Genomic DNA, 26,382 nt, shown 5'->3' on the forward strand with positions numbered 1-26,382 from the left:
GAGAGAAGGAACAGTCAATGAGAGAGAGAAGGAACAGTCAGTGAGAGAGAGAGAGAAGAACAGTCAGAGAGAGAGAGAGAAGGAACAGTCAATGAAGTACCAGGGAAGACAGGCAGGTGTGGTGTCATGAAAGCCACAGGAGGGAGTTTAAATCAGAAAGGAGGATAATCGGTCAGATTCAGCAGAGAGGCCTGTGCTAGGCACTCTTAATTGTTATGCTCAGTAATTCAGCAATTGTTGGGTGAGAGGAAAAGATCAACACAGAAAGTCTGAGTAACCAAAATGTTCTCTCTGCTAAGTGACAACACTAAAAAGTTTTCTTTTTTTTTAAATGGAGTGAAAAGTTAGCTCCTCTTTTTAGCAGCAGAAAGGAAAGGAGAGAAAGACAGCTTTGACGTTTCTTCTCACGCATCCAGAGGACATCTGTGGTTATGTGGCACAGGCATCGTCAGCGTTCGGATTTGGCAGTTTAGGCACGTTTCTCAGCCCTTTGTCTTATAATGCCCTCTCCCTTTCCATCATGCCTGCTTAAATTTAGTGAACATCTGTTGGTCGTGAATGAGATTTGAGAATTCAGAATTCCATGTGAGGTAATGGGGTCAGGTATAGGCAACTCTCTTTAAAATTTCTTAAGAAAGGGAAGAAAAGAAAAAAGGACTCTAATTGGTGGTCAAAGATACAGTCAAGGAATTTATCTTTATTTTTATTATTAAAGGGAGACACTTGGGCATGTTTAGCCACTGATGGAAAGAATCCAGTTGAAAATGAAAGATCCCCTGCCTCCTTTGCCATGAAACCAAAAGAACTGGATGGTGCCCAGCTTACCATTACTGCACATTTTGATCAAAGGCTCTGTAGAAGAATCCTATCAAAAGGGGGAAAATGCAGAACAGACTTTCAAATTCTCATGGTCTCCAGACTTTCTGGAGCCATGGAGACTGGATGAACTCCTGAAACTATTGCCCTGAGATAAACTTTAAACCTTAAACCAAAAATATCCCCTGAAATTGGTTTAACTAGTAACAGATATCTGCCTTGAGCATTATGCTCTTTATGAGTTGGAATCAACTCGACAGCAGTGGGTTTTTTTTTTTTTTGGTTTGTTGTTGTTAGGTGCCGTCCAGTTGATTCTGACTCATAGCGACCCTGTGTACTACAGAACGAAACACTGCCTGGTCCTGCGCCATGCTCATGATCGTTATTATGCTTGAGCCCATTGTTGCAGCCACTGTGTCAGTCCATCTTGTTGAGGGTCTTCCTCTCTTTTGCTGACCCTGACCAAGCATGATGTCCTTCTCCAGGGACTGATCCCTCCTGATAGCATGTCCAAAGTATGCGAGATATAGTCTCGCAATCCTTGCTTCTAAGGAGCATTCTGGTTGTACTTCTTCCAAGACAGATTTGTTCATTCTTTTGGCAGTCTATAGTATATTCAGTATTCTCTGCCAACACCACAATTCAAACGCATCAATTCTTCTTCAGTCTTCCTTATTCATTGTCCAGCTTTCGCATGCATATGATGTCATTGAAAATATCATGACTTGGGTCAGGCGCACCTGAGTCTTCAAGGTGACATCTTTGCTTTTCAACACTTTAAAAGGTCTTTTGCAGCAGATTTGCTCAGTGCTGCTTCCACGGGTGTTGATTGTGGATCCAAGTAAAATGAAATCCTTGACAACTTCAATCTTTTCTCCGTTTATCCTGATGTTGTTTGTTGGTCCAGTTGTGAGGATTTTTGTTTTCTTTATGTTGAGGTATAATCCATACTGAAGGCTATGATCTTTGATCTTCATCAATAAGTGCTTCAAGTCCTCTTCACTGTCAGCAAGCAAGACTGTGTCATCTGCAACACAGGTTGTTAATGAGTCTTCCTCCAATCCTGATGCCCCATTCTTCTTCATATAGTCCAGCTTCTCAGATTATTTGCTCAACATACATTTTTTTTTTTTTTGTTTATGTGGGATCAAATTGACAAGAGCAACTTGAAAGATTACATAGGAACCTTAAGGGGCGGTGAGTTTATGTTAACGGGGGAGGAACAGCTCAGAAAAGGAGAGAGAGAATGGTTGCACAACTTGAAGAATGTAATTAATGTCACTGAATTGTATATGTAGAAACGGTTGAATTGGTGTATGTTTTGCTGTGTATCTTCTCAGCAACAAATAAATCGAATAAATATAATTAAAAAAAAAAAGGAAGTAAAAGATTCCCCACAGATTGTTTGCTACCTGAAAGTGGGGGATATATAACTTTTCCATGGACAGATTAGGCTGTTAACAACACACTGTTCATTCTTAACTTCACTAATAGGCCCTAGTGGCACAAAGGTTAAGCGCTCAGCTACTTAAGCGCTTAAGTCACAAAAGGTTGGCAGTGCAAACCCATCAGTGACTCTGTGGGAGAAAAGACCTGGCAATCTGTTCCCATAAAGATTACAGCCTAGGAAACACTATGGGGCAGTTTTACTCTGTCATACGGGGTTGTTATGAGTCAGAATCGACTCGATGGCAAACAGCACAACATCAGCAGTAGTGGAATAACCAAACATTCAGTTCATTCTGATATACTGCAGTATGAAGTCCACAGGATTAGCTACAAGTATTCTTGCCAAACATATTGAACCTGAGTATAATCTAGCCTGTGGATCTAACTTCCTTCAAGTTTACAGGTAGTATAGGGCACAGGGAAACCAGCTAAACATTACCACAAAGAAGTAAACAGAATGTGGGACATTCTACAGGACAAATGGCTCAGTCTCTACACTGAGCTGATATCATAGGGAAGAAAAGAAAGCAGGAGGGTGGGTAGTTCTAGCAGGAGGTGGGCAGTTCTAGATGGAGAAATTTAAGAGACGTAGCCAAATGCAATACGCAGTCAGACGTAAAAAATTGGCAGAACAGTTAGGGAAATTTCAAAATGGACTGGGTATTAGATGTTAAAGAATTATTATTAATTTTTGTAGGTACAATAATGGTATTAGGGTTTTGTAAAAAAAATCACCCGATATTTTTATAGAAGTCAGCAGAACAGGGGAAGACCCTCAATGAGATGAATTGACACAGTGGCTGCAACAGTGGGCTCAAACATAGCAATGATTGTGAGGGTGGCGCAGGACCGGGCAGGGTTTCGTTCTGTTGTCCACGGGGTCACTATGAGTCAGAGCTGACTCAACAGCACCTAACAACAGCAATATACTGAAATATTTAGGGGTAAAATGTCTTAATTCTGTAATTGACTTCAAAATATTTCAGCAAGAACAGAAAAAGGTACGGAAAAATATTAACAGTTGGTAAACCTACGTGATGGGTATTATGGGTTTCGTTATCCTAATCGCTCTACTTTTCTGTTTGTTTACTAAGCAACTTTAAGTTCCAGTAGTAACTGCTATCTTATTTGAGTTTCAGAAGGAACAAAAAGAATTTATATGTCAGTAATCTTTAAAGTAGATTGATATGTAAATGGGAATTGAATCTTTATTTCTCTCTTTGTTAATAGTTGCTCTCGCGTGTTCATTCCTGAGATAAACAACTTCAAAGGATGAGTGAACTGGAGCAGTTGAGGCAGGAAGCAGAACAGCTGCGAAATCAGATCCAGGTAAGAGCTGTTTTGAAATTTTAGCAGTTCTGTTTAGTATCCGCAGTTACATGATAAGCATCAGCATGAATCCAATCTCCAGAATGTGTAAGTTGATCCGGTCCTCACATTTCCACTTCTCCACCCTCATTGCCAGCCACTCCCTGGCACTCACTATCTCTGACTCTAGCCACCCGGAGCTCACAAGTTAGAAGGACACCTCCTTCAGATAGCCCGATAGGCAGACACCATTTGCAAGTTTGTGGAGTCCCCATAACACCCCACCTTTCTGACCTGCTGGCCACAAATTCGGGTCTGGTTTTGCACTACCCCTTCAGAATGTTAACCACAAGCTTGTGAGACCACAAGACACCCTTACTTTCGGACCTGCTGGCTCCTACTGCACTGCTAGGTTTGATAATTCACTGGAAAGACTCACGGAATTTATGAGGAATATAGCGTACTTATGATTACAGATTTATTTTAGCCAAAAAAGGATAAAAACAAAGAGATGCATAGGGTGAGGCCTGGGAGGGTTCCCAACTCAAAGCTTCCGTGTCTCAAGAGATGTGCTGCCCTCCTGAGAGCAGATGTTCTCATCAACCAGGAAGCTCTCTGGGCTATTATCAGCCATTCCTGCATGATAGGCTAAGTCCTGCCTCTTAAGGCTAGTTGATATCGGCCTCCCAGGTGAGTCTTTTCTGCTCTGGCCAGCCTTCATTCGCCAGCACAAATTCTCAGATGTGGCCTGGAAGTCCCAGACCAAGGCACCGCAATTACTTAAAGGGTTATTTCTCTGGAGCAGGGGCAGAAACCACCTTACTTAGGGCATAACTAGGTTCTTTACCCTACAGCAATGTACAAAATTGCTCATTAGTTTACCAGTCTACATATATTAAATCATTTATGAGGCTGGAAATAAACTCTTCACATTTTTTCCTAACAATTATTTATGTAGACTAATGACTTCTGCATCCCTGAGAAGTTAATATTGTGTGTGTGTGTGTATATAATATTTATTGGAGCCCTCGTGGCGCAGTGGTTTAAGCATTTGGCTGCTAACCAAAGGTCGGCAGTTCAAATCCACCAGCCGCTCCTTGAAAACCCTATGGGGCAGTTCTGTTCTGTCCTATAGGGTCTTTATGTGTCAGAATCGACTCCATGGCAATGAGTTTATTATGTTTATGCTTAGTATTATATATAAATACATTATATAATATTATATATATATATATATATATATATATATATACATGCCTGCTGTAAATCAAACCTAATTCCCTTCATATTCACACAACTGGAATCATAGTTTGATTTTTGGTGCAATGTAATGAAGTAGATAGTATCACATTATACTATACTAGATTATTAATCTCTAAAAAAAAAAATAACAGTTGCTGTTGAGTTGGCTCCAACTCTTGGCAATCCCATGTATGTCAGAGAAGAACTGTGCTCCATAGGGTTTTCAATGGCTGATATTTCAGAAGTAGATAGCCAGGCCTTTCTTCCGAGGTACCTCTGGGTAGACTAGAACCTTCAGCCTTTCGGTTAGCAGCTGAGTGTGTTAACTGTTTGCACCACCCAGGGTACTCCAAAACAACATTAGATTGCAGAAAAACATTAAAAATTATTAGTAGTACTTTTAGTTTTAAGACGACAGAGTGAAGACATGTCTAATAAATTTTCCTCTTGCAAATCCACTCAAAACAGTAAGGAGCATGAGAAATAAACACAAGCCGCATCCTCAACAAAACTAAAATAGTTACAGAGCTTCCAGCCGTAGTAGGATGAGGAAGCGTTGCCAAATGCAGTGGAGCAGCCGGGTGTGGGAAGACTGGAGAAGATGTCTGCAGGTGGACATCTCAGACCAAGTGGGTGGCAGTTCCTGAGGGGCACCACCAACAGTCACTTGTTTGGAGCAATGGAAACAGATCTCCGTGGACTTTTTGGCACCGAGGCATATCAAGGAAGGCAGAGCTAAAAATGAAAGGATAAAGACATGTCATCTTTCAGGAAGCTTCTCTTGGTGAGCAGGGCAGAGGAGACAGACTTGTGCATAGCCTAGAAGCTGCCTTTTTCTTCTGGCTTGAGAAAAGTAAAGGCTGAAACAACTTGCAAATGTAAATGAAGGACTTCAACACGAAGCTGGGAGAATCCCTGATAACTTGGAACACTGCTGTGGCCCTCCCCAGTATGAACCTTTTGTAAATAGCTATTTCAGAAGACGTCATGTGATTTATGAGTGAGGAACAATCAGAAAGGAATAAGCATAAGAGCCGTACAAAGATATTACAAGAAAAAGAGGAAAGGAGCAGGGAAAACAAGGGACAGATGAAGAACACTTGCCGGAAAAATGTTGATACAAAGAAGATAGAAAGCATAAGCAGCCTTGCTGCCATGAATTCAAGGAGATTAATGATTTAGAGAAAGGAGCCCTGGTGGCACAGTGGTTAAGGGCTTGGATGCTGACTAGATAGGTCCATAGTCCACAGGAGACAAGACCTGGCCATCTGCTCCTGTAATGATTGCAGCCGAGGGAGCCCTACGGGGCAGTTCTCCTCTGTCCTGTCAGGTCACTATGAGTCGGAATCAGCTTGACAGCACACAACAGCAACGATTTAGATATGAATAAGAAGTCTGAGGTGTCCGAACAAAGCTGCCAAAACAGAGGAGGGATTTATTTTGCCTGGGATGATCAGAGGAGGCTTCACAGGCTACTCTGTGTGTTAGATGTTGCTGCCGCAAGCAGAAGCAGTGCTCCACCATCTTCACTCCTTTGTGCCACTTGCTCCACGTGCCGATTGGCCAAGTATGTGGTCACATACCCATCTCGTTTAGGCCTCATAGCAACCCTGTGAGGTAGGTGGTGTGACTTCATTTTATGGCTGAGGAAACTGAGGCTCAGTGAGGTTAAATAACTTGCCAGGGTAACGTAACTAGTAAACCAGTCGATCCAGGATTCAGACCAGGACGTTTTGATCCCAAAGCCTGGGCTCTGTCACCAGCGCTGCACTGCCTTCAGGCCGTGCCTACCAGCATCTTCCCTGCAGCCCCTCCTGTGGCCTTACAGTCTCTTGCCATTGCCTTGCTCTTCCCACCTCATTGCCTTTTTCAAATTGTTCCCTTTGCCTGGAATTGTACTACCTCTGCTCCATTTTTACTCCTTGGAACTCTATCCATCAAGTATCGGTTTTCCTCTAAAAACACTTCCAGATACACTCGCTCACTTGGATTTACTCTGTTTCTTTTATCGGAAGGCAGCATGGCATGGTACATGGGCTCCACCTTTTAATTGCTTTGTGGCTATCGGCAAGCTTCTTAACTTTTTTGAGTCTCAGTATCTTAATTGCAAAAGGAAAACACCAATGCACACTGTATAGGTTTATGGAGAGGATTAAATGAAAGAACATGTAAAGGACTTAGTCCCTCACCAGTAAGTGGCAGATCCTAATTTGTACGGCATTTTGTTCTGTGACAGGACTTGTCACAGCCTGCCGTGTGTTATAGTTCTTATGCACATTTGCCTCGATACTTGTACTGGATGGAAAAGCCCATGTCTTAACCGCCCTCGTATCTCACCAGCATCCTCAGCACAATGTCATGTGCTCCCTCCCATGATTTCGAATCCCATGTACTTTCCTTCTTCGGTTAATCATGTCGCACTGTATTTAAAGACTCTTCCTTCTTTCCCTAATTCCTTCCTTCCTTCCAAATTATGTAGTGTAAACACATGGCATACTATAAATGCATGTTCTTTGATGCACTACATGATACATTTTAAATTAAAAAAGACACAAAGAGAAAAAGTAAAGGTTTTGTTTTCTTTTTAAAATTCTTTTGTAACTGTTAACGCTTTGATTTGGAATGAGAAATCTGTCATTGTTCTTTTGCACAAAGATGTCAATATCAGATCTTGTATTTCATGTTGTAGCAGACAGTATGGAATTCAGCTGTTAGTTGGGAATAATTCTTATATTATTAATATAAGAATTATGAATATTATGTAATTATCTTACATTAATTATATAATTCTTATATTCAGTTTTATAATGGATCATCGTGCTCATAAAAGTAAGTTCCCAATGTGAATAGTCTTTCATCATTAAATTTGCAAGTGACCGCTGCAGAGATATTTGTAGAAATCTTGTGTTCAGCATGATGTTTTAATTTTGAATACCAATGTGCACTGTAGTTCAGTAATTTCATTTGCAGTTCTTTAATTGCGGTACGAGTGTGTGCTCTCCAGGTGGTACAAGTAGTTAATGTGCTCGGCTATATTGAAAGGTTGGAGGTTCGAGTCCACCCACAGGTGCCTTGAAAGAAAGGCCTGGTGATCTACTACTGAGAAACTAGCCATTGAAATCTCTGTGGAGCCCAGTTCTACCCTGACACCCGAGGGGGTCGCCACGAGTCGGAATCGACTTGACGGCGTCCGGTTCCGTGTTTGGTTGGGTTCTTTTGTTTGTATTCATGGCGTCTGAAATAGTGCTGGACACACAGTAAGTGAGCAGCAGATTTTCGTCAAATAGCCACGTCAGGAGTGATGACTTGAGCAGCGTTAGTTCATTTTCCCAAAGCTTGAGGTCAAAGAGCTTTTTTTTTAGAAATTAGTCTTCAATTCCAGCAGGTTTGGAACATGGTTCAGCCCTGACTGTCATTTCTGGAAATTCTTTTCATTTAGGAAAGGGAGCACGATTATTCCTTGCCAGAGGAGGTTTTAAAACCCACAATTTGGCTAAGAATGAGAATCAGATCATACGTTTGTGCAACTACTTGTGAACACCCTTAGAGAGAAATATTCTAAGTGTTTATAAATAGGTTAAAATGGCAGCCGAAAAGATTAAGTCTTTGGTCGAGTCTTTGCTGCAAGCTGAGGCAGGCCGTTTTTCCCTTGGGACGTTTATTCAACAAATGTTGTGTGCCTTCTGTTTGCTCAGGAGTATGCTAGGCACTGTAGGGAGAAATAAAGTCGAAGGGGATACCAACCTAACCTTTGAGAAAAAAATGGTTTTAAGTCTAACAGGCAGAATTAATTATACTGCTGATTTTTCTGTATATAGAATCTTCTAAATTTGTTACTAACTGTTAAATTTGGTTTAAAACATTTTATTGCTTTCTAAGTATGTTTTTGCTTGCCTTATTTTTTTATATTCATTTCTATTCCACTGTCTTCCTTTCGGTAATTCCCTTTAGTTTGTATAAATTTTTTTTCTTCCTCTTTCTCTTTGAGGTCTCTTAGGAAGGCTACCTAAAATGTTTAGGCACACATACCTGCATCCAGATAGGGAATTTGTTATTAATATAAAAATATAGATGTCACTCAGTATAAATTGTTGCCTGTTATATAAAAATTATTTTCCTGAGATAATCATATCTTATTCTTGTATTGTAAGTAAAAGGTTTTGTTTTAATAGCATTTTGAAGAAGTTATTTTCCTTTTTAAAATATTTCTGAAATAACTTGAAATATACTATAAGTACCTTTCCTATAGCTCAACTTTCAGATGCCAGAGCAAATAAAAGGGAATTCAAAATTCTTGTTTTCTGCTGAAGCTTAGTAACAAATATAACTCTGAATACCAGGGGCTTACTAAGCCAGCCTAGCTCATTTTACTCAAGGATGCAATTAAAAAATTTTTTAAAATTATAGAAGTATATGTACACAATGGAATAGAATTGGGAGCCCAGAAGTGGCCTACATACCAATGATCAATTTTCCACACAGGTGCCCAGACCATTCACTGGGGAAAGAATAGTCTCTTCATCGAATGGGGTTGGGACAATTGGATATCCACATTCAAAAGAGTAAATTTAGACCCCTACCTCATGCAAAATTTACAAAAATTAACTTAAAATGTATCAAAGACCTAAATGTGAGAACTAAAACTATAAAATGCTTAGAAGTAAACTTAGGTGTACGTCTTCCTGACCTTCAGTTAGGCAGTGGTTAAATGTGACACCAAAAGCACAAGAACAAAAGAAGAGACAGGCAGATGTGCCTTCCTCAGAACCGAGAACTCGTGCGTTGAAGGGCACTGACAAAGTGAAAAGACAGCCTCCGCAGAAGGGAAGGGAACGTTTGCAAATCGTACGTCCAAAAAGGAGGTAGCATCCAGAATATATAAAGAACTCTTACAGCTCAACAACAAGAAGACAGACCTGCTAAAACGTGGGCAAAGGATTTAAATAGACATTTCTCCAAGGAAGATGGTCAGTCAGAACATGAAAGAACGCTCAGCATCATTAGTAACAGGGAAATGCAAATCAAAACCACACTGAGATACCACTTCACACCTACTACCTACCGGTCCCATGGAGTCGAGTCCAACTCAGGGAGACCCCGCGTGTGTCACGGTAGAACTGTGCTCTATAGGGTTTTCAGTGGTTGCTTTTTCAGAAGTAGATCACCAGGCCTTTCTTCTGAGGCACCTCTGGGTGGACTCAAACCTCCAACCTTTCAGTTAACAGTCGAGCATGTTAACTGTTTGTACCACCCGGGGACTTCATCAGACGGTCCAGTCACTGTGAAAAACAGTTTGGCAGTTTCTGAAAACATGTAAACCTGAAGTTTCCAGGTTGTTGTTGTCGTCAGGTGTCATCACGTCAGTTCTGTTTGAGTGACTTCATACTGCAGAAGTTGGTAAACACCTTCCGTTTCTTCATCTTTGGCATTAGCAGTTGTCTTAGTCATCTAGTGCTGCTATAACAGAAACACCACAAGTGGGTGGTTTTAATGAAGAGAAGTTTATTTCCTCACAGTTAAAGTAGGCTGAAAGTCCAAATTCAGGGCATCAGCTCCAGGGGAAGACTTTTTCTCTCTGTTGGCCTTCTTCTCTTCGGTGTTCCCCCGGACTAGGAGCTTCTCCGCGCAGGGACCCCGGTCCAAAGGACGCGCTCTGCCCCTGGCACTGCTTTCTTGATGGTATGAGGTACCCCCGTATCTCTGCTCACTTCTGTCTTTTATATCTCAAGAGATAGTCTCAGGAACACAGTCCAGTCTTGTAGATCAGGTCTTGCCTTACTAACACAACTGCCACCCATCCTCCCTCATTAACATCATAGAGGCAGGTTTACAACATACAGGAGAATCACACAGCACCAGGAATCAGGGCCCAGCCAAACTGAGACACACGTTTTTGGGACATAATTCAAACCATGACAGCAGTTGGTGCGTAAATTTGAGTAACAGTCGTATTAACTGGACTTCCTTGTAGGCATATTCGTATTATCCTGTCCCTGACAGCGTTGTACTTCAGGATAGATCTTAAAATGTTCTTTTTGACTCTGAATGCAAAGCTGTTCCTCTTCAATTTGTCATTCCCGGCATAGTAGACCATATGATTGTCCGATTCAAAATGGCTGATACCAGTCCATGTCAGGTCACTACTGCCTAGGATATCGATCTGTATGTGTTCCATTTCATTTTTGACGACTTCCAATTTTCCTAGATTCGTATTTCACACATTCCATGTTCTGATTATTAATGGATGTTTGTAGCTGTTTCTTCTCATTTTGAGTCATGCCACATCAGCAAAGGAAGGTCCTGAAAGCTTTACTCCATCCACATCATTAAGGTTGATTCTACTTTGAGGAGGTAGCTCTTCTCCAGTTGTATTTTGAGTGCCTTCTAACCTGGGGGCTCATCTTCTGGCACTGTATCAATTCTAGTCCTAGATATATATACTCAAGAGAATTGAAAACGTGTTCACTCAAAACTTGTGCATGAATGTTCGTAGCATCATTATTCAAAATAGACAAGAAGTGGAACTAACACAATGTTCGTCAACAGACTAATGGATAAACAAAATGTGGTATATTCATACAATGGAATATTATTCAGACATAAAAATGGATGAACCTCAAAAATATGCTAAGTGAAAGAAGTCAGTCCCAAAAGGTCACGTATTATATGACTCCACTTACGTGAAATGTCCAGAATAGGCAAACTTATAGTGACAGAAAGTAGACTGGTGACTGCCATCGGGTAGGGGAGGGGGAGGATAGGAGACATGGGGTTTCTTTTTCGGGGTGATGGAAATATTCTGGAATTAAACAGTGGTGATGATTCCAACAGTATTGTGAATGTATTAAAAACCACTGAAGTATTCACTTTAAAATGGTTAACATGATGAATTTTATATGTGTTATCTCAGGAAAAACTGTTTTGAAAAATAAAGATTATGTGGTACAATGAAGAAGGTGTATTTGCAAATCTTTGTTCAATAGAAATATTATTTTCGATCATATCTAGAGATTTCCACATCTAAACGTACTGTGATCATCTTTCTGCAGGATGCGAGGAAGGCATGTAATGATGCGACGCTTGTTCAGGTAAAGTATTGTTTTCTGTTTTAGTGATCGGCGTGAAATAGCTTGACGCTGAATACAAATGGCATTCGGATTCTTTTTATTAGTACTTAATTTAAAAATTTAATGAGCTTACTGTATGAAATGGAGCCCTGGTGGCAGAGTGGTTAAGAGCTCGGCTGCTCACCTAAAGGTCGGCAGTTCCAATCCACCAGCCACTCCTTGGAAACTCTGTGGGGCAGTTCTTTAGGGTTGGTATGAGTTGGAATTGACTGGATGGCAGTGGGTTTTTTATATGAAAGCACTTCGTTATTTGTCAGATGTTCAGTACAAGGGCTTTTTTACAGTACACCGTTAGCGGGTCTGTAGAAGAAGTCCGATAGAAATATGCAGATTCCTGTAAATATAGTACATGCTTCTTGGTAAGTGGTTTCAGATTTGTGTGTGTGCCCTAATTCAACTTTGTTTTTCTTACAGAAACTCTTAGGAGACTTTCACTGGTTTAGTTAATACTATTTTTTAAGGAAATTATTTTATGTGCTGTACAATTATAAAACTGGCTTGCTTTTACCAAACCAAAAATGCAAACTCATTGCTATTGAGTTGATTCTGACTCACAGCAACCCTGCAGGACAGGGTAGAACTGCCCCACAGGGTTTCCGAGACTGTAATCTTCGCAGAAGTAGACTGCCACCTCTTTCTCCAGTGGAGCAGCTTGTGGGTTCAAATTGTCGACCTTTTGTTTAGCGTGTGAGCGCTTAACTACCGTGCCACTTGGGCTCCTGGCTTCTTTGTAGACAACTGAAATTATAAATGTTTTACTTTTTGAGCATCTACTATTAAATTTTTATTTGTGGCTAGTATTTTACTAAAGTTTACATGTATGTCTTTTTTTTTTTTTTAATAGTCTGTAGAACATATTCTCACCTCTAGTGGCAAATAGGATCATTTAAACCTGCTTTATTTTTTTGATCAACATGTTGACCCCATAACAACTCTGGAATTATTTATATTAAATTAGCTTCAATGACTAAGATTGTTCTGTGTCTACATTTTTCCTCTACTAATTGTTTCTAGTTTTAAGTTATTTTCTCAACTATGGCTAAGGTAAAGAATAACATTTTTGTTACTTTCTAAAGATCACATCAAATATGGACTCCGTGGGTCGGATACAGATGCGAACAAGACGTACGCTGAGGGGTCACCTCGCTAAAATTTATGCTATGCACTGGGGCTATGATTCAAGGTTTGTAACTGTTGTCTTCAAACTATCAAAAGAATTATTTTTGCAAAGAATCATCGTTTGCATTTTATTTGTTTAAAAACAAACTATATTTATGACATGTTTGCAGAAAATGTATCCAGTATGAACACTTTGCTTTCACTAAAAATATTGATTGACATTTTAAAAGTTTAAAAACCTTTAATATGGAAAGTAAATGTGCCTCAAAAATATTCGTTATTCATACCATGGAATGTTATTCAGCCTTACAGAGAAATGAAGTCCTGATGCGTGCTACAGCATGGGTGAACCTGGAAAACGATATGCTGTAATAAGTCAGGCATCGAAGCTCTCATGAGGGGATACATAAATAATTAACAGCTGACATAAAGCTAAGCCAAATGCTTTATTCTTTATCTTAAAGAAGTTTAAGATGAAAATAATTTGCCCATTGTTGTAGCAAACTTTTAACTCAAAATACCAAAACCCAAAAAACCAAACCCATTGCTGTCATCGAGTCAATTCTGACTCAATAGTGATCCTATAGAACAGGGTAGAACTGCCCCAACAGGGTTTCCAAGGAGCAGCTGGTGGATTCAGACTGCCAACTTTTGGTTAGCAGCTGTCTTAGTCACCTAGTGCTGCTCTAACAGAAACACCACAAGTGGATGACTTTAACAAAGAAGTTTATTCTCTCACAGTCCAGTAAGCTGCAAGTCCAAATTCAGGGCATCAGCTCCAGGGGAAGGCTTTCTCTCTCTGTCAGCTCTGGAGGAAGGTCCTTCTGATGCATCAGTCTTCCCTTGGTCTGGGAGCTTCTCTGTGCAGGAACCTCAGGTCCAAAAGACGCGCTCTGCTCCCGGCACTGCTTTCTTGGTGGTATGAAGTTCCCATGTCTCTCTGCTCGCCTCTCTCTTTTATATCTTAAAAAAATTGGCGTAAGACACTACCTAATCTTGTAGACCTCATCAATATAACTGCCGCTGATCTATTTTATTACATCCTAGTGATAGAGTTTACAACACATAAGCAGAGCACATCAGATTATAAAATGGTACACAGTCATACGATACTGGGAATCATGTCCCAGCCAAGTTGACACGTATTTTTGGGGGACACATTTCAATCCATGACAGCAGCTGTAGCCCTTAACCACTGCACCACCAGGGCTTTAAGTACAATCACTTGAAAAAATGTTAGTGTCTTGATTTCCTTAAAGATTTTAAGATTTAAATCTTAATAGAAAAACAGGTATCACCAAGGAACCCATCTCTCATTGTCTTCTTTCTCATTCTGATTATCAGCTCTTTACCTAAGGTTCTGCCGTCCTCATATACAAGTCAGAACAAGTGCATACGGTGCTTTTTTAGCCTTACTTTAGTGCAAGAAAAAGGAGCCCTGGTGGCGCAATGGTTAAAGCTCTCGGTTGCTAACCGAAAGGTTGGTGGTTCGAACCCATCAGCCACTCTACTGGAGAAAGATGTGGCAGTCTGCTCCTGTAAAGATTTACAGCCTTTGAAACCCTATGTGGCAGTTCTACTCTGTCCTGTAGGGTTTCTATGAGTTGGAATCGACTCAAGGGCAGTGGTTTTGGTGAGCGGGTAGTACAAGAAGAGGCTTCAAGCCTTTTCAGTGATTTCACAGCTGCATAGGCAGCAAGTGAAGGTGATTGTGAGGAAGAATTTGTTGCAAGTGTAGTAGGGGTTGGTTCAGTTGTTTCAAAGTGAGGGCAAGTACAAATTGTAAGTCCGACCTCCATAATACAGGGATTCACAGTACTAATTCTAGTACTAATTATTTAATTGAGACCATACTCCTTAGGTTGCTATGAGTCAGGAGCGACTCGACAGCAATGGTTTTTCTTTATTTTCTTAAATTCTCTTTAGCATGGCAAACAAGCCTTCTCCAATCCGAGTCTCGTCTGCTTTTCTAAATTTATTTTTCCTGTTTCTGACAAACTCTGTACAACTGGAATATTCACAATTCCTGAAGCACGCCCACTGTGTTTTTCTACCTCTTGTCATTGATCTTACTTTTCCCTCCTCTTAGAATGTAGACTTTTCTTTAGCTCTCAAAACTGTTTTTCGAGACACATTCTCTTTTAAGATGCGTCACTTGATTAACAACTAGCAGTTGCTTTCTTTTTTACTGTCCTGTAGCCTTTTTTTAATGCCACTCCTCTGACATGTTTCACTTACGTGAATTGTTATAAATAAGTGTAAATATCTTCTCTCCACCACATGGTAGAGGTGGGTCTCAAGAGCAGGAAATATGGCTGCATTGTACCTGTAATGCATTCACAGGCTCTCAGTGTTTTTAGATTGAGTGAAATACGATTGTTAGCCTTATATCTACTCTGCTGTCCGTTAAATTTCGGTCAGTCAATAAACACTCAGCCAGTCAGCTGGTATCTGCCAGAATCTTGAATGAGAACTAAAATGTTGCAACCATGAAAAAGCTGACTCATCACCAGAGACATTTATAGTCCATTGCTAAATTTTATTTTATGTTAAAAATTTTTGGCATGCAGCAATTTTTTTAAACATTGGGAGAATATTTTTGGTATCAAGTTGTTAATTAGAAAAATTGTATTTTTCTTTTCTGAACTGTTCTACATTGATGCAATGTGTAACTAATTTAAACTACTTTTTTTCCTCGAAGTATTAAATTATTTTTGTGTTTGTTCTTCTAGGCTACTAGTCAGTGCTTCCCAAGACGGAAAATTGATTATCTGGGACAGCTATACAACAAATAAGGTAGAATTTCATAGTCGTTCTTTCCAATGACCTTGCATTTGGTTTGCCATCCGCTGATTCTTTATTCTACTTCAGACTTTAATTTCCTTCTGGGAGAAATTTATTCCATTTATTCTAATCTAGATCCTCTCTTTAGGCCTAGTGCTTGCTTTTTATTCCCAAGGACAGCTACAGGAATATTTTTCAGTGTGTTTTACTTGAGTCTCATATTTCATATTTGGTTATTAGAAAGCATGAGACACCATTTTTACATATAAATGATTTTTTTCAAATCTGGTTCCTGCTATGACAGTGACCTGAGTTTTTATTTCTGGTTGTGGGTAAGCCAAATGGCTAGTTTAAAGCTTTTTTTGGTCTATTCAGATATTGATTTCAATTTCTGGACTGCTTAGAAGATACAGTAGGTTGGAGGTACATTAGAATTATTTTAGATTTCTAGGTGGTGAAAGATTATGGATCCTGATATGACCACTGGAAGGAATCCCTGGCTTGAAGTTGTTGAGGGGTAGTGAAAAAACTGCAGGAGTACTTCCACAAGTCAGATACCTTTAGATTCTGTGTGCACTTATATCACTGTCTGTGTTAAACATTTTGAAAATAATGTTTTGTGAAATAAGCAATAGCTTCTTCAGCCTGATGCGAATTTTAAAGCTAGCCAAGACATTTTTGTAACAGAACAGTTTTTTTTTATGTTAGTCAGCATTAAACCTGTATCTTGTTCCTAAAACAAAATAAGTTTTTCTGTGTTTTAAAAATGTCCTTTTAGATTAAATGAGAGCACAGTAGTAATCAAACAGTGTGTCGATTCCCCATATGGACAATTTATCCTTTGCTCTTCACTAACAGATTATATCTTGCCACCTGACCTGCAAATGATTGATGCTGGGTAACTGGGCACCAGAAAGCGATGTGGCTAGATCAGTGGAAAACTATTGCTCTTGTTGGAATGGGGTCCCAGCATGTGCCCCGTTAACAGAAGGATGTAGTGGCATCTCTTTGTGGAATAGTTGTTTTAACTGACTGATAACTTATTAATTGCCTTTCTTTTAACTGTTCGGTGTTGTATTGGAGAAAATTCCTTTTTGGAGCACCGCTGCAAAAACAAAGAATTTTGTGAAAATCTTTAACATATTATGCTTGATTTTTCAAATGGCTGTATTAGCATTACAACGTCTTTATGTCTTTGCTTCCATTAAAAGAACGATTTCTGAAAAGAACACTTTTTTTTTTTTTTGTCTTTTTGCTGCTTTAATGCTCTGTTTCCACTTCTTTTCCTTTTTTTGGATATTGTCTTTCAGGTGAAAGTTTACATAGCAAATTAGGTTCCCGTTTAACAGTCTTTGTTCACCTTGTTCCCTGACATTGGTTACAGTTTTCACAGTGCGTCAGCCTTCGCGTTGTTTCCATTCTGTCTGTTCTGCGTCCATTGATCTAGCTACCCTGCCCCTCCTTGCGTTCTCATCTTTGCTTTGGAGTAAATGTTGACTGTTTGTCTCGTATAGTTGATCGTTTAAGGGAGCACATTCCTCACAGGTGATATTGTTTATTTTATAAGCCAATCTATTATTTGGCTGAAAGGAGACCTCCAGGAGTGGCTTCAGTTCCGAGTTAAAAGGGTAGGGCGATGATAGTTTCGGGGGTGCCTCTAGTCTCTATCGGTTCGGTAAGTCTAGTCTTTTTTAGGAATTTGAGTTTCATTCTACATTTTTCTCCCATTCTATCCAAGACCTTCTATTGTGTTCTTGGTCAAAACGGTTGGTAGTGATAGCAGGACACCATCTAGTTCTTCTGGTCTCAGGCTAGAAGAGGCCGTGGTGCGTGTGGGCTGTTAGTCCTGTGAACTAGTTTCTTCTTTGAGTCTTTGGTTTCCTTCATTCTCTTCTGCTCCAGACGGGAAGAGACCAATAGTTGTATCTCAGGTGGCCGCTTGCAAACTTGAAAAGAACACTTCTTAAATTCAGATGGTTTGATGACACAGAAAAAATAATGGGCACTTTAATGTGGATTAGTATTTTATTTTTCATTGTTCACTTTCTCAAACCATTGCCATTTTTCTTTTATTTGTCATAGCCTTCATAGCATTATTTAACTTTCAGTGCATTTGCTTCTATGTAAATATGTTTGAAAAACCGATGGTCGCTTTCATAATCTTTATTTAGTAATAGTCTTTGTGCATTGCATTTGTCCTACAGATGCATGCGATTCCTCTGAGGTCCTCCTGGGTGATGACCTGTGCTTATGCTCCCTCTGGGAATTACGTTGCTTGTGGAGGATTGGACAATATCTGCTCTATATACAGCTTAAAAAGCAGAGAGGGAAACGTCAGAGTGAGCCGGGAGCTACCGGGTCACACGGGTGAGCTCCACTAACGTTATCCTGTCCTGCCAAACCGGATTCCCTTCTTAGAATAAGCTGGTCAAGGAGAACGAGTTACAGATTGTGCTCAGCTGGCTAAGGGGTGGTGAGTATTTAATTGGGTGAGAGAGTAGAAATTACTATGCATCAGGAAAACACGAACTTCTTTTTCTTTAATTTATTGTGCTTTAAGAGAAATTTTACAATTCAAGTTAGTCTCTCATGTAACAGCTTATACACACATTGTTATGTGACCCTAGTTGCTCTCCCTGTACTGTGACAGCACGCTCCTCTTTTCCATCCCTGATTTCCCGTGTCCATTCAACAAGCTCCTGACCCTCTCTGCCTTCTCATCTCACCTCTGGACAGGAGCTGCTCATTTAGTCTCATGTATCTACTTGAGCTAAGAAGCACACTCTTCACGAGTATCGTTTTATGTCTCATAGACCAGTCTAATCTTCGAAGAGTTGGCCTTGGGAATGGTTTTTAGTTTTGGGCTAACAGAGAGTCCAGGGGCCATGTCTTCCAAGGTCCCTCCAGTCTCAATCAGACCATTAAGTCTGTTCTTTTTACTAACACACTAACTTTTAATCATGCAAGTGGTAACCATAATTTTATTTTTCTTTCAAAAATAGCTGGATTATTTTTATAAAAATGTTAAATTTACTGCAAAGAATTCAAACAATAAAGAAAAATGCAAGAAGAAAGCAAATGTATTTTTTTCATATTCTCTTTTGCCATGTAATTATGGGATTTTGGCATCTGTACTCAATTACAAAATTGAAAATATGTTTTAAGAATTTATTTATAACTTGGAAACACTGAGTTTCTGTTAAGAGTGATGGAAAAAACTGGAAATAGTGATGATGCTTGTACAACATGATGAACATATTTGATGTCACTGAATTGTACGCTTAAAAAATGTTGAAATGACAAATGTTTTATATATGTTTTTACCACAATAAACAAAATGTAGTTATGAAGTATTTATCATTATGCGAGTGTGCATTGCTTGATTTGCCAGTGTGCACACCATAGTCCAATAGTGTAGTATTTGCTTAGCAGTGCGGATGTATTGTTACTCTGGTTTCTGCCCCTCTGAACTCTTGGCAGTGCTGCTTGACCATGCTTTTACAAAACCTCTAGACTGACCTTTTCTGCCATCTCCATATTGTGAAACACTGATGAATGCTGAGCATCCAGATCCCACCTCTTCCATGCAGCCTTCACTGGTGCTGCTCTGCTAATTTCTCACAATACGTTCTTACACATTTCTCCAAGGTGCTTAACACCGTCTGCTGTAAACTGTAGTCATTGGTACAGGAGCATATCTCCCTCCTAGGTAATTGTCAAGTAGCCCTGGTGGCGCAGTGGTTAAGTGCCTGGCTGCTAACCGAAATTACTATTCAAATTACTATTTGAACCCACCCAGTGGCTCCGCGGGAGAAAAGACCTGGCGATCTTCTCCCATGAAGATTACAGCCTGTGAAACCTATGAGGCAGTTCTGCTCTGTCCTGTAGGGTCGCTGTGAGTCAAAATCGACTCGACGGCACCTAACGATAACGAGGTAATTGTCTTAGGGGGCAGGGGCGGTGAATCACTCAACTTTATAACTTTCAGAGTGCCGAGCACGGTGTCATCGGCACAGTAAGTGCCTCAGATGGGTTTGTTGAATACAGTTTAGTTGCAGACAGCTTAGAGTTTGAAGTAATTAAAAGCAGAACTATAGATTATACTGACAACGAGCTGTTGCATAGATACACATTTTTAAAAATGCATCTCACTATTTTATATGGTAATGGAGTTATTCCGTCAATGATCTCCTAAAATTTGCTGTTCTTTGTGCTGTAGGCTACTTGTCCTGCTGCCGCTTTTTAGATGACAGCCAAATTGTAACAAGTTCAGGAGATACAACTTGGTAAGTTTATTTCAGAAGAACAGTGACTTGGGGGTTGGATGTGGCAGTAGGAACTAACATCAGAGATAATAGCCACTAAGTGTTTGTGTATTCGTTTTTAATTACAGTGCTTTATGGGACATCGAAACCGCCCAGCAGACCACCACTTTCACCGGTCACTCTGGAGATGTGATGAGTCTCTCTCTAAGTCCTGACATGAGGACTTTCGTTTCTGGTGCTTGTGATGCTTCTTCCAAACTATGGGATGTTCGAGATGGAATGTGTAGACAGTCTTTCGCTGGACATGTGTCAGATATTAATGCTGTCAGTGTAAGTCAGTAGTATTTCTAAGGAAGATTCATTGTGCATTTAAAGTGTTGAACTGCATAGCATGACTTTAAAACAAAGTGCTTTCAAGGATTCTTATAAACAGTGTGCCCTTATAACGTGAACCCCCACATAATAAAGACTCTATTCAGGAAAATAGGTTTTTATTTGCAAGTGAACAGTAAGTTTTATTTCCAAAATATTCAGTTGAGAAAAAAAGCCCCATTTCTCTGAGGCCAAAGGGAAAAACCCAAAGAGAGTACGGTCAGGAAGAAAAAGGCGGCTCTTTGGTGTAGAGTATAACTTTGGAAATCTTTGTTGCCCTGAAATGTGTTGTTACACTGCCTTACGTGATCTCTGTATACACAATTATGGAATAAACGCTTGCTGATTTTCTTTCTAGTTTTTTCCAAATGGATATGCCTTTGCCACTGGCTCTGATGATGCCACGTGCCGACTCTTTGACCTTCGTGCAGACCAAGAGTTGTTATTATATTCTCATGACAATATCATCTGTGGAATCACTTCTGTAGCTTTCTCAAAAAGTGGACGCCTCCTGTTAGCTGGTTATGATGACTTTAATTGTAATGTATGGGACACGCTAAAAGGAGATCGTGCAGGTTAGTAAATAAGTACACGTTAGGTTCTATTTCTCACAGTTTTGTCAGGAAACATGAAGAAGTTTCCATCACGTAGTATTCCACACACCCTCGAGCACACAGGGCCTCCCACACACCCTCGAGCTGTGGAAAACGGCAACCCAGCGGTTCTCCGTCACCTTATAGTTGTTGCCCTTCAAGGGCAGTTACAGTCCATAAATTATATTTACACTTCCGTTTCCTGAAGAGTAACATCTAGCTCTGTATTTGCTTGTCTGGTAATTTTTGACATAAAAATGAATAGTAAATATGATTCAGTATGGTCTTTTTTAAATCACCATTTTATAGCCTGACAGGAAACCTTACAGCTGCTGTGAATCATCTTTCGGAGGAGATCTTGTATGGGACAGGACCCAGACCCATGGTCTTCCCTTAGCCTCAGACTTTGAGTTCTCCGCTTCAGGTTCCAAACTACTACAGTGCGCATCAGACCATACCGGGGACTGTCATTAATAAAAAACCTACAGTGTAATTTTTAAATAAAAAAAAATTAAAATTTTTACTTATACATAGTTTAAGGAATAAAATGGTTCTTCATGGCTTGTTTATAAAAACAGCAGTCCTCTGCCCCAGCCCGTATTATCTGCCCCGAAAGGCAGCTACTTTTGACGTCTTTGGAATTTATTTCCATATCTTTAAATAATATGCCTGTATCGCTGCTGCTGAGCCCTCGTGCAGTGGTTAAAGCACTTGGCTGCTGACCAAAAGGTCAGCAGTTTGAATCCACCAGACACTTCATGGGAGAAAGATGTGGAAGTCTGCTTCTGTAAAGGTTTACAGCCTTGGAAACCCTATGGGGCGGTTCTCCTCTGCCCTAGAGGGTTGCTATGGGTCAGAATTGACTCATCAGCAGTGGGTTTGTTGTTTTTTATTTGCTGCTACTTGATTTTTGTTTGTTTGTTTAACTTTTAGGTTATCTGTTCACTTATCATGGAAGATGAAGGTTTGCTTTCTTTCTTTAATATCCCTGCTCCCAACCACAGCCACATGCTTCCCATCCTCCATTTTCTTCCCATATAAAACCCAAACCCACCGCCATCCAGTCAATTCTGACTCATAGCGACCCTATAGGGCAGAGTAGAACTGCCCCATAGGTTTTCCAAGGCTGTAAATCTTTTATGGAAGCAGATGGCGGCATCTTTCTCCCGCGGAGCCACTGGGTGGGTTCGAAACCTCTTAACCACTGCGCCACAAGGCTCCTTTTTCCCGTATTTTGTTTAGAACAACAGTCACTGTTTACATAAAAAGTATTTACTACTGAGCCATGAGGTGTACATGACTTCTTTTGCTATACAACTTTTTAAATATATATTTTAAATATATATATTTAAATATATATTTCTCTGGAGTTAAATCAATTTTTTGGTTTATTTTTTTGTTTTCTATGTACTTCTCACTAATTCACCCTCAAACTTTCTGCCAGTTATGATATGTGATCTTTCATTCATTATGCTGGGTATTCAGTGGGCCCTTTCAATCTGGAAACTCATACCCTGCAGTGCTGGAAAATTTAGGGGGCTTATTTCTTTGCTAATTTTTTCTATCATTATTGTTCTCTTCTGGAACTCCTATTATTTTTCTGTTGGACCTCCTGGACTGGTCATTTGATTTTCTTATTATATTTTCTTCTGTACTCCATCATCTCTTTTTTTTTTTTTTTTCCTGTATGTTCTGGGAGAAATCCTCGTCTTTTCTTTAAACCTTTCTGTTAAGTTTTGCTTTGTCATTTTTCTACCATCTTTTTGAGAGCTATTTTGGTCTCTATTGTTTTTTAAATTTTTTTATTGTACTTCAGGTGAGGGCTTACAGAACAAATAGTTTCTCATGCAACAGTAGTACACATATTGTTTTATGATACTGGTTAACAACCCCACAACATGTCAACCCTCTCCCTTCTTGACCTTTTTTTTTTTGGTGAAAATATACATAGCCAAAGATACACCATTTCAAAAATTTCTACATGCACAGTTCAGTGACATCGACTACGCTCTTCCAGTTGTGCTGCTGTTCTCACTTTAGATGAAGGCTTATAGAATAAAATAATTTCTCATTTAACGGTTAGTACACATGTTGCCCTATGACAATGGTTAACAACCTCACAACACATCAACACTATCCTTACTCAACCTTGGGTTCCTTATCACCAGCTCTCCTGTCCCCTTCTGCCCTCTGGCCTTTGTCCCTGGACTGCTGTGTCTCATTAGTCCCATTTGGTTTTATGGGGCTGTCTACTCCCCGGCTGAACGGTGAACCTTGGAAATGACTTCACCACTGAGCTAAAAGGGTGTCTGGGGGCCATACTCTCGGGGTTTCTCCAGGGTCTCTAATTTTTTTTTTTTATGGTACCCGTTCTTTTGTCATGAATGTAGTCTTTCGTTTCTTTGAGGTTATTAATGATAATTTTTTTAAGTTTTCATCTTACAGCATCCAAGTTGCTTTTTTTTTTTTTTCCCTCCTGTTTACTTTGTCCCCAGTCTTTATTTTTGGAGTGTTTCTTCAAAAGCCTGTGACTCCTAGCTATTTATTCATTTAAGAGTGAGGCACTGAAAATGTTTGAAAACCTTCTGCACATAGTTGGGGTGTATTGACTGTAGGCCTCACTGAAGGGTGATCTGACCAGGCTTTCATTGGGGAACCCCTGGTATATCTTACAGTCTTTTTTCCCTTGGGCTAGTCATATTCCCCTGAGATGGACCTTCTGCCTTCCTACCTGGAGTGCATAAGCTGGCCACCAGAGTTCGGAGGCTGATTTTAGAAGGAATGTGTGCGTTGGTGGGGGGAGGGGGTGGATAGGGAGCACAATTAGTGAGCAAACTTTCTTTATTCGCCATTTCAGCACAGTTTCACCCGTCCCAACTATGTCCATTTTCCCCCAGTCGAGACTCTGTTTTCTTGCTCCAGCAAATCTCTAGTCTGATGCCACAGTACAGTGTAGTCTGATTCTGATCACTTTCTAACGCAGAGTCTTAGTTTAGCCCCACTTTGCCCTCATCTGGTTCCAAAGATACCTAGTTCCGCTAGTGTCTGACCCTTTGCGGGGGTTCTGTAGTGTAATTTTGTTTTTTGGCTTCCTGGATCTTTGGCTTTGAATTTAACATTTTGGGATCCACTATCCAGTAACTCAGTTACCACCATCCAGCTTATAAAATTTTGTTATGTCACCTGCCCTCATATTCTCGCTGTCCTTGTGGGTTTGTGCGTCTTTAGATCCCTGGACAGTTTATTGGGTTTCTGAGGGAGTGGAGGCAATATCAGCGTTCCCAGAGGTTATTTTCTGTCTCTCAAGAGACTGCAGAAAACTTGAGTTTTATACAAGTTGATTTTTGGAGATAGTCTGTTGCCCAAAGCCAACTACTTTTTTAAGGTGTTAGGTGTTTTGCCTGGATTGCACCAATTATTAGTATCTATGACAAAATTGGGCGCCCTGGTAGTGTAGTTGTTAGGAACTTGGCCGCTAACCAAAAGGTCGGCAGTTCAAATCTACCACCTGCTCCGTGGAAACCCTCTGGGGCAGTTCTTCTCTGTCTTATAGAGTCGCTGTGAGCAAGAGCCGACTCCATGGCACCTAACAGCAACAACAAAGGGACAAAATTAAAATGGGTTTGTCATCCACGTTTTTAACATATGCTTGAATTTTAGTTTTGCTTTGTTTACAGCTGGTTTTAAGTTCGCTCAACTGGAACTTCCACCTCATAGTTGAATCCTGATTCATAAATTGCTAATTAATTCTCCTTTCTAATGTAACTTGGAGTATTTAGGCACAATATTCAGTTTTTGTTATTTTAACCCACGGTGGGAAATTTGCCCCTTGCAAAAACTGTCATACGGGAAGTACTGTAGAGAATATTAACGGTTAGACAAGATGATCTTCTGTTCCTGAAACTGAATGAAAATGATATGCTTAGTTATATAGAGAGGTAATTCAAAGTCAAACACAATGTATTTAAGAAAAAATTCTTGAGAATCTGATATGTTCTGTTTTCTTCTTTGTCACGTGGAGTCTCTATGAGTCGAAATCGACTCGATAGCACCTAAAAGCAACACCTTTTTCTTTTACCTTTTACATTTCTCAATTTCCTCCCAAATAGTTGGTAATATTTCGTTTTATCCAATATGGTGGTCAGATATCAAGTGAGTTTAACTTTAATATGCAAAATAAACTAAAACCAGATGTGTTTGAAGGTTTCAGAAAGTTATAATTAACAATGATTTATATCCATTGCGGTCATTCTAGTGTTCGATGGTTAGCCGAAGAAAGTAAATAAATTATGATGGTATTTTAAGAAGTGATGATATAAAGCAAGTTCATTCTTATGTTTTTGTGTTTCTTTTGGTAAAAGACTATTCACTGAACGTCATTTAAATTTTTGTTTTGGAGAAAATAGCATAGGTTAGTAGCAAAATTTGGACTATGATATAGAATAAACTTATTAGAGATACAGAATAAAATTCTACATGTTTTCCTAGATGTAAGATAACTTAGTTACAAAATAACTTTTCACAAATTAAAAACACGAATTGATACACATTGTTAAAATTTTAACTATTTTAAATACATGTCTTGACTCTCTGTTTTCCCCCTCAGAAGAACCTGTTAGTTTTTAAGTACTGTTCTATAGATCGATTACGTATATTCTTGTTTAATTCTAAAACCCTACAAACTTTTTACTCAACTCTTGTTTTTTCAGGTGTCCTTGCTGGTCATGACAACCGTGTCAGCTGTTTGGGAATAACTGATGATGGCCTGGCTGTGGCAACAGGCTCTTGGGACAGTTTTCTTAGGATCTGGAATTAACAGTGTTGTACATATTTTCTGTCCTCCATTGATACCTGGAGAAATCAACGCTACAGCCTATAGCTGTGAACAAAATTCTACCTTGTATTTGCAGGTGAAGATTTTTCTATTGAGATTATTATATACAAAAAGACACTTTCAGTAAACTACAAAAAATGGGGAAAAAAATCAAGACAAAGGTGCTTGCTAAGATCAAAAGGACCCCAGTGTATTAATTTGAGGAATTTGGTTAATTTAACCTTGAATTTTTGCTTGTACTCAAGTCTGATTTTTTATTTTGTGTAGAACGGAATATACACATTATCAAAGCCTCTATCGTGTTTGATTGTATGTATTTGCATTTTTTAAGAACTGCATTGGTAACTTTGCATACACAAGAAATGTCACATTTTTGAGTTTTATAATGGAAGAGCTAGGGACAATAATAGATGGAAGTGGTACTGTATGTATGTACTTCCATTTAAAGAAAGTCCCCTTGAATTCTGACCATC

General features: G+C 39.6%; 1 protein-coding gene across 1 annotated transcript in view; it reads left to right on the top strand.

Moving 5' to 3' along the window:
- Window positions 1-26,041, top strand: part of GNB4 (G protein subunit beta 4) — a 41,559-nt gene extending 15,518 nt beyond the window's left edge. The window contains exons 2-10 of the mRNA XM_004382324.2: window positions 3,496-3,594; window positions 11,865-11,903; window positions 13,019-13,125; window positions 15,794-15,857; window positions 18,050-18,212; window positions 20,065-20,131; window positions 20,239-20,440; window positions 20,841-21,057; window positions 25,785-26,041. Coding sequence (XP_004382381.1) covers window positions 3,538-3,594; window positions 11,865-11,903; window positions 13,019-13,125; window positions 15,794-15,857; window positions 18,050-18,212; window positions 20,065-20,131; window positions 20,239-20,440; window positions 20,841-21,057; window positions 25,785-25,891 — 1,023 coding nt within the window. The 5' untranslated portion in view covers window positions 3,496-3,537 and the 3' untranslated portion in view covers window positions 25,892-26,041. The remainder of the gene's footprint in view (window positions 1-3,495; window positions 3,595-11,864; window positions 11,904-13,018; window positions 13,126-15,793; window positions 15,858-18,049; window positions 18,213-20,064; window positions 20,132-20,238; window positions 20,441-20,840; window positions 21,058-25,784) is intronic.
- Window positions 26,042-26,382: the final 341 nt, after the last annotated feature.

This window comes from Trichechus manatus, unplaced genomic scaffold (assembly GCF_000243295.1).
Source record: "Trichechus manatus latirostris isolate Lorelei unplaced genomic scaffold, TriManLat1.0 scaffold00092, whole genome shotgun sequence".
In the NCBI taxonomy this organism is placed as follows: domain Eukaryota; kingdom Metazoa; phylum Chordata; class Mammalia; order Sirenia; family Trichechidae; genus Trichechus; species Trichechus manatus.